Source organism: Bos grunniens, chromosome X (assembly GCF_055505025.1).
Source record: "Bos grunniens cultivar Pamir isolate PY7600 chromosome X, Bosgru_T2T1.0, whole genome shotgun sequence".
Taxonomy (NCBI): domain Eukaryota; kingdom Metazoa; phylum Chordata; class Mammalia; order Artiodactyla; family Bovidae; genus Bos; species Bos grunniens.
This window is the reverse complement of record NC_141194.1, coordinates 107,524,769-107,533,373: the sequence shown is the minus strand read 5'-3', so window position 1 is coordinate 107,533,373 and position 8,605 is coordinate 107,524,769. Positions and strand designations below refer to the sequence as shown.

The window sequence follows — 8,605 nt, the reverse complement described above, 5'->3', positions numbered from 1 at the left end:
AGAAAGTGAAGAGGAACTAAAAAGCCTCTTGATGAAAGTGAAAGTGGAGAGTGAAAAAGTTGGCTTAAAGCTCAACATTCAGAAAACGAAGATCATGGCATCTGGTCCCATCACTTCATGGGAAATAGATGGGGAAACAGTGGAAACAGTGTCAGACTTTATTTTTCTGGGCTCCAAAATCACTGCAGATGGTGACTGCAGCCATGAAATTTAAAAACACTTACTCCTTGGAAGGAAAGTTATGACCAACCTAGATAGCATCTTCAAAAGCAGAGCCATTACTTTGCCAACAAATGTCCATCTAGTCAAGGCTATGGTTTTTCCTGTGGTCATGTATGGATGTGAGAGTTGGACTGTGAAGAAGGCTGAGCGCCGAAGAATTGATGCTTTTAAACTGTGGTGTTGGAGAAAACTCTTGAGAGTCCCTTGGACTGCAAGGAGATCCAGCCAGTCCATTCTGAAGGAGATCAGCCCTGGGATTTCTTTGGAAGGAATGATGCTAAAGCTGAAACTCCAGTACTTTGGCCACCTCATGCAAAGAGTTGACTCATTGGAAAAGACTCTGATGCTGGGAGGGATTGGGGGCAGGAGGAGAAGGGGACGGCAGAGAATGAGATGGCTGGATAGCATCACTGACTCGATGGACGTTGAGTCTGGGTGAACTCCGGGAGTTGGTGATGGCCAGGGAGGCCTGGCGTGCTGCAATTCATGGGGTCACAAGGAGTCGGACACGACTGAGCGACTGATCTGATCTGATCTCTGATGGAGAAAAAGGCACTTGTTAGCTAAGTAGGTCCATACTGGTAGCACTGTAGTTGTTGCTGTTGTTTAGTCACTAAGTTGTGCCCGACTGTTTGTGACCCCATAGGCTGCAGCATTCCCGACTTCCCTGTCTTCCACTATCTCCAGGAGTTTGTTCAAACTCATGGGCATTGAGTCAGTGATACTACCTTGCGGGGAGCTGCCCGTGAGAACGGGGTCCTTTGTCCGAAGGACGCAGCTCTGGGAGCTGCCTCAGTCCTTGAGGGTTTGCTTGCAAACATAGCTCTCTGTCCCGCCACCCCAGAGATTAGGCGCTTATTTACTGCAGGCACCTGGAGTTCTGTGCAAACTTCTCACGCACAGAGAAATGTTATCTGGTGTAAGAAATAATAACAGGGAGCCATTCCCATGCTCTCAAGATTTCTTGTGACTGTTTGTAAGATGTATAGGCTAACCAAGAAAAAATGTCAACTGTTTTGTCTCTCTCACGCTTTTCTGTATAAATATGAGATGTTGAATAAAGTTGGTGTCAGACTGCGTCCCTTCGTGGTGACGTGTCTGAACCTCTCGACCCCATCTTTGTAGTCTCTTGCTTTAGTTTCTTTCTTAGCCGTTCTCGGGACCTGATCGACTTTGCCGGCTGGCTCCGGCAGGTGGCGCCCGAACAGGGACCCGAGAATCGGAGTGCTACGACGGCCGCTGCCCGCCAAGATTGAGGTAAGTAAAGAGGAATTCCTAAGTAATTAAAAGTAAAGGGCAGAGAGGGTGATTGTCGAGAGTAATAAATCATGGGACAAGGCAATAGCCGCCAGTTATTTGTACATATGTTGAAAACTATGTTAAAAGGTAGGGGAATTCATGTAAATAAGTTACAGCTAGAAAAGTTTTTACTTTTTATTGAGGAGGTTTGTCCTTGGTTTCCAGAGGAAGGAACAGTTAGTCTGGAAACTTGGAAAAAAGTAGGAAAACAATTGCAGACATATTATTCCTTACATGGTCCCAATCGTGTTCCTGTGGATGCTTTTTCTTTGTGGACTCTCATAAGAGACTGCCTGGATCCTGAACATGAGGGACATAAAATTCAAACGGCTCTCAGGGATTCCACAGGACCCGAAGTTACAGAGCCTTCTGCCCCATCACCTGAGCCGCTTTATGCTGTGCCTGAGGGAACAGCTTATAAGGCTGGAGGGAGTGATGATGTGTTAAGCTCTGATGAACAGAAAGAGTTAAATGAACAAGCGGCTCAGAACCATAGAGAGGATATGCCTTGGGAGATGATGGTTAACATGGAATCCCCCTCAGGAAAAGGGGAATTAAAGCATTCAGGGCTTTCTGAAGAACAGCTGGAGAATTTAATTCAGAAGATTGTTATAGCAGTAAAAAAGGATGCACAGGGAGACTCCCACTCCAGCCAGCCTGCGCCTCCAGCATATCCTCCCTCGGTTCTTGCTGGACTCGATCCACCTCCGCCTTTCGTAGAACCGCGAGAGCTTATATCTATCCCTGCTTCTTTTCCCGGTGAAAACATAAAAATTAAAAGTGAGATATTATTATCTCCTCTTCAACAAGCAATTAAGCGAGCTAATGAAGAAGGAGAACATATTCCCGGGTTTTCAGGAATCTATCCAGTGTTTGAAAATGCTCAACAGCAGAGGTATTATGAGCCGCTGCCCTTTAAGCAACTGAAAGAGTTAAAAATGGCTTGTGCACAATATGGCCCGACTGCGCCGTTTACTCAGGCTATTATAGAGGCTTTAGGAAATCAAAATCTGCCACCTAATGATTGGAAACAGGTTGCTCGAGCTTGTTTATCTGGAGGAGATTATTTACTATGGAAATCTGAGTTTGCTGAGCAATGTGGGATCACAGCCGATATCAACCGGCGACAGGGACTGAACACCACTTATGAAATGATGGTGGGAGAGGGAGAATATCGAGACACTAATAGTCAACTTAATTATTTACCTGGAGCCTACCCTCAGATTAGTGCTGCGGCTCTACAAGCATGGAAAAAGCTTCCAAATTCTGATAAAAAGACTGAAGATTTATCTAAAATTCGCCAGGGGCCAGATGAGCCATATCAGGATTTTGTTGCCCGCCTGCTTGAGACAATTGGTAAAATGATAGAAGATGAGCAGGCGGAGATGGTGTTGACTAAACAGCTTGCTTATGAAAATGCCAATTCGGCTTGTCAAGCTGCCCTGAGACCTTACAAGAAAAAAGGAGGCTTATCCGATTATGTACAAATTTGTGCCGATATCAGCCCTTCGTACATTCAAGGCATAACTTTGGCCACGACATTACAAGGGTTATTGCCTTAGCTGGTTTTAGTGGACGGCTTGATAATCATTATCCCTCAGATAAAATTTTGCAATTTGCTCATTATCACCAATTTCTCTTCCCAAAAATCATTGTTTCTCAGCCCCTTGCTGACGTCCTAACTGTATTTACTGATGGCTCTTCTAATGGAATAGCTAGTTTGATTATACAGGACAATACTACCACCTGGCATACTAATTATAAGTCTGCTCAAGAAGTAGAACTATTTGCCGTTTTTCAGGCTTTATTACAAATTTCTGCTCCATTTAATTTATATTCTGACAGTCAATATATCATAAGAGCCTTAAACACTATTGAGACTGTTCCATTTATTGGTACCCTGAATTCTACTATCCAAACTCTTTTTCGTGATATACAACATTTAATTTGCTCCAGAGTTAATAAATGCTATTTTGGTCATATTCGTGCTCACTCTGGACTTCCTGGACCTTTAGCACGAGGCAATGCTTTGGCTGATGAAGCTACACATATGATATTTCCTTCACTGGAACAAATGGCAAAAACTTCCCACAGCTTACACCATCAAAACAACAATAGCTTAAGACTTCAATTTGGCATTACTCGAGAAGCTGCCAGACAGATTGTTAAGCAATGTCAAACATGTCCTCAATTTTTTAGCGTCCCCCACTATGGAGTTAATCCTCGAGGATTGTTGCCAAACGATATATGGCAAATGGATGTTACCCATATTCCTGAATTTGGTAAACAAAAATTTGTTCATGTTACTATTGACATCTTCTCCGGCTTTTTACATGCCTCTCTACAATCCGGAGAAGCTAGCAAACATTGTATAGCTCATTGCATTAAATGTTTTGCTGTTATGGGAACCCCTAAAACCATAAAAACAGACAATGGTCCAGGATACACTGAAAAAATTTTTCAATTATTTTGTACGCGATTGTCTATCTCACATAAAACAGGTATCCCTTATAATCCTCAAGGTCAAAAAATTACTGAATGGGCACATCAAACTCTCAAACATCAATTGCAAAAACTAAAGAAGGGGGAATTGTATCCCAATACCCCCTCCAACTCTCTAAACTATGCTTTATTTGTTCTAAATTTTTTACAATTGGATATAAGTGGCCGTTCAGCAGCACAGCGATTTTGGAACTTTGATGCACAAACAATAAGACCTAAAGTCTTTTGGAAAGACCCACTTGTAGGAAAATGGTATGGACCAGATCCAGTACTAATCTGGGGACGAGGGCATGTTTGTGTTTTCCCACAGGATGCCGAAGCGCCGCGCTGGCTGCCGGAAAGGTTGGTACGCACGGCGGAGACAGTCTCTAGCAAATCAGATGAGGAGATTGACAATTCAAGAGCATGATGAATTACCATCTCGGCAACAACTTCAGGCATTGATGCGAGAGGCACAGAATCGTGTTGCGGTGCAGGGCGATCCGATATCGCCTTTAAGCTTCCTGATAACCTTATTAATTATCTTAAATCAGATTAACACTGCACACTCTGAAGAATATTCAAATGCTTACTGGGCTTATTTTCCCGATCCTCCCCTTCTCCAACCCGTGGACTGGGAGGGTCGGTCTATTCCCATATACACTAATAAAACTGTTTTATTTCTTGCACCTTGTTTAATTAAAAAACTGATTGATGATCTATGGATCATAAAGGCTTCCATCTATGAAAATGGTCTGCGGTTAAAGGAACATAAGCGTGTGCCTATATAAAAAGAAAGGGGGAGATGCGGGGAGCTGCCCGTGAGAACGGGGTCCTTTGTCCGAAGGACACAGCTCTGGGAGCTGCCTCAGTCCTTGAGGGTTTGCTTGCAAACATAGCTCTCTGTCCCGCCACCCCAGAGATTAGGCGCTTATTTACTGCAGGCACCTGGAGTTCTGTGCAAACTTCTCACACACAGAGAAATGTTATCTGGTGTAAGAAATAATAACAGGGAGCCATTCCCATGCTCTCAAGATTTCTTGTGACTGTTTGTAAGATGTATAGGCTAACCAAGAAAAAATGTCAACTGTTTTGTCTCTCTCACGCTTTTCTGTATAAATATGAGATGTTGAATAAAGTTGGTGTCAGACTGCGTCCCTTCGTGGTGACGTGTCTGAACCTCTCGACCCCATCTTTGTAGTCTCTTGCTTTAGTTTCTTTCTTAGCCCCGCCGTGCACGTTCTCGGGACCTGATCGACTTTGCCGGCTGGCTCCGGCACTACCTAACCATCTCTGCCACCCTCTTCTCCTGCCCTCAGCCTTTCCCAGCACCAGGGTCTCTTCTAGTGAGTTTGCTCTTCCCATCAGGTGGCCAAAACATTGGCGTTTCAGCTTCAGCATCAGTCGTTCTAATGAATCAGTTCAGTTCAGTTCAGTTCAGTCACTCAGTCGTGTCTGACTCTTTGTGACCCCATGGACTGCAGCACATGAGGCCTCCCTGTCCATCACCAACTCCCACAGTTTACTCAAGCTCATGTCCGTTGAGTCGGTGATGCCATCCAACCATCTCATCCTCTGTTCACCCCTTCTCCTCCTGCCTTCAATCTTTTCCAGGATCAGGGCCTTTTCCAATGAGTCAGTTCTTTGCATCAGGTGGCTAAAGTATTGGAGTTTCAGCTTCAACATCAGTCCTTCTGATGAACACCCTGGACTGATCTCTTTTAGGATGGACTGGTTGGATCTCCTTGCAGTCCAAGGGACTCTCAAGAGTCTTCTCCAACACCGCACTTCAAAAGCATCAATTCTTTGGAGCTCAGCTTTCTTTATAGTCCAACTCTCACATCCATATGTGACTATGACTATGACTGGAAAAACCCTAGCTTTGCCTAGAAGGACTTTTGTTGGCAAAGTAATGTCTCTGCTTTTTAATATGCTGTCTAGGTTGGTCGTAGCTTTTCTTCTAAGGAGCAAGCGTTTTTAATTTCACGGCTGCAGTCTAATCAATATTCATGGTTTATTTCCTGTAGAATTCAATTGTTTGATCTCCGTGCAGTCCAAAACATTCTCAAGAGTCTTCCCCATCAACAAAATTTTGAAAGCATCAGTTCTTCAGCACTAAGCCTTCTTTGGGGTCCAACTCTCACATCTGTACATGACCACTGGAAAAACCATATCTTTGACTATACCCACCTTAGCGAAGTGATGTCTCTGCTTTTTAATACACTGTCTCAGCAATATGTGAACCATGAATTTTCAGATGCTCAAGCTGGTTTTAGAAAAGGCAGAGGAACCAGAGATCAAATTTCCAACATCCGCTGGATCATCAAAAAAGCAAGAGAGTTTCAGAAAAAACATCTATTTCTGCTTTATTGACTATGCCAAAGCCTTTGACTGTGTGGATCACAATAAACTGTGGAAAATTCTGAAGGAGATGGGAATACCAGACACCTGACATGCCTCTTGAGAAACCTGTATGCAGGACAAGAAGCAACAGTTAGAACTGGACATGGAACAACAGACTGGTTCCAAATAGGAAAAGGAGTACGGCAAGGCTGTATATATTTACCCTGCTTATTTAACTTACATGAAGAGTACATCATGAGAAACGCTGGGTGGAGGAAGCACAAGGTGGAATCAAGATTTCTGGGAGAAATATCAATAACCTCAGATATGCAGATGACACCACCATTATGGCAGAAAGTGAAGAAGAATTAAAGAGCCTCTTGATTAAAGTGAAAGTGGAGAGTGAAAAAGTTGGCTTAAAGCTCAACATTCAGCAAGTAGTCCCATCACTTCACGGCAAATAGATGGGGAAACAGTAGAAACAGTGTCAGACTTTATTTTTGGGGGCTCCAAAGTCACTGCAGATGGTGATTGCAGCCATGAAATTAAAAGATGCTTACTCCTTGGAAGGAAAGTTATGATCAACCTGGACAGCACATTAAAAAGCAGAGACATTACTTTGTCAACAAAGGTCAGTCTAGTCAAAGCCTATGGTATTTCCAGTAGTCGTGTATGGATGTGAGAGTTGGACTATAAAGAAAGCTGAGCGCCAAAGAATTGATGCTTTTGAACTGTGGTGTTGGAGAAGACTCTTGAGAGTCACTTGGACTGCAAGGAGATCCAACCAGTCCATCCTAAAGGAGATCAGTCCTGGGTGTTCATTGGAAGGACTGTTGTTGAAGCTGAAACGCCAATACTTTGGCCACCTGATGTGAAGAACTGACTCATTGGAAAAGACCCTGATGCTGGGAAAGATTGAGGGCAGGAGAAGGGGATGACAGAGGATGAGATGGTTGTATGGCATCACTGACTCAGTGGTCATAGGTTTGGGTAGACTCTGTCAGTTGGTGATAGGGAGGCCTGGAGTGCTGCGGTTCATGGGGTTGCAAAGAGTCAGACACGACTAAGTGACTGAACTGAGCTGAACTGAACTAAGTTTACCATGGCTCTTCTTTCAAGGAGCAAGCATCTCTTAAATTCATGGCTGCACTCACCATCCACAGTGATTTTGGAGCCCAACAAGAGGAAAACTGTCACTACATACACATTTTTCACCTTCTATTTGCCATGAAATTATGGGAGCAGATGCTACAAAGTCAGTTTTTAAGCCAGCTTTTTCACCCTCTTCTTTCACCATCATCAAGAAGCTCTTCAGTTCCTTTTTGCTTTCTGCCATTAGAGTGGTATCAGTTGCATATTTGAGGTTGTTGACATGTCTCCCAGCAATCTTGATTCCAGCTTGTGATTCATCAAGCCTGGCATTTCACATGATGTACTCTGCGTATAAGTTAAATAAGCAGAATGACAATATACATTCTTGTCACATTCCTTTCCCAATTCTGAGTCAGTCTGTTGTTCCATGTCTGGCTCTAACTCTTGCTTCTTGACCTATATACAGGTTTCTCAGGAGACAGGTAAGGTGGTCTAGTGTTCCCATCACTTTAAGAATTTTCCACAGTTTGCTGTGATCCACACAGTCTGTGGTTTTCCTCTATTTGCACTGTTCATTTAATAAGTCTTCCTTGTTTCTTCTTGCTATTCTCTGGAACTCTGCATTCAGTTGGGTATATCTTTCCCTTTCTCCTTTGCCTTTTGTTTGTCTTCTTTTCTCAGATGTTTGTAAAACCTCCTCAGACAACCACTTCACCTTTTTGCATTCCTTTTTTGGGGGGATAGTTTTGGTTACCACCTACTGTACAATGTTATGATCCTCCGTCCATAGTCCTTCAGGCACTCTGTGTACCACATCTAATCCCTTGAATTTATTCATCACCTCCACTGTATAATCATAAGGGATTTGATTTAGGTTAGGGGCTTCCCTGGTGGCTCAGAGGTAAAGCCTCTGCCTGCAGTGCAGGAGACCCATGTTTGATCCCTGGGTCAGGAAGATCCCCTGGAGAAGGAAATGGCAACCCACTGCAGTACTCTTGCCTGGAAAATTCCTTGGGCTACAATCCATGGAGTTGCAAAGAGTTGAACATGACTTAGCGACTTCACTTTCACTTTCACTTTTTTCATATCTGAATGTCCTATTGGTTTTCCCTACATTGTTCAATTTATGCATAACTTTGCAACAAGGAGCTCATGATCTGAGCCACAG

At 43.5% G+C, this 8,605-nt stretch overlaps 1 protein-coding gene across 1 annotated transcript; it reads left to right on the top strand.

Moving 5' to 3' along the window:
• The first annotated feature begins 1,004 nt into the window (after positions 1-1,004).
• LOC147341100 (endogenous retrovirus group K member 7 Gag polyprotein-like) lies at positions 1,005-5,194 on the top strand. The gene has a single exon (XM_086385918.1). The coding sequence runs from the start codon at positions 1,551-1,553 to the stop codon at positions 3,081-3,083; it is 1,533 nt and encodes a 510-aa protein (XP_086242044.1). The 5' UTR covers positions 1,005-1,550; the 3' UTR covers positions 3,084-5,194.
• The last annotated feature ends 3,411 nt before the right edge of the window (positions 5,195-8,605 follow it).

Excerpts from the sequence above, each read along its gene's own strand:
- LOC147341100 (XM_086385918.1), top strand. The coding sequence starts at position 1,551 with ATGGGACAAGGCAATAGCCGCCAGTTATTTGTACATATGTTGAAAACT.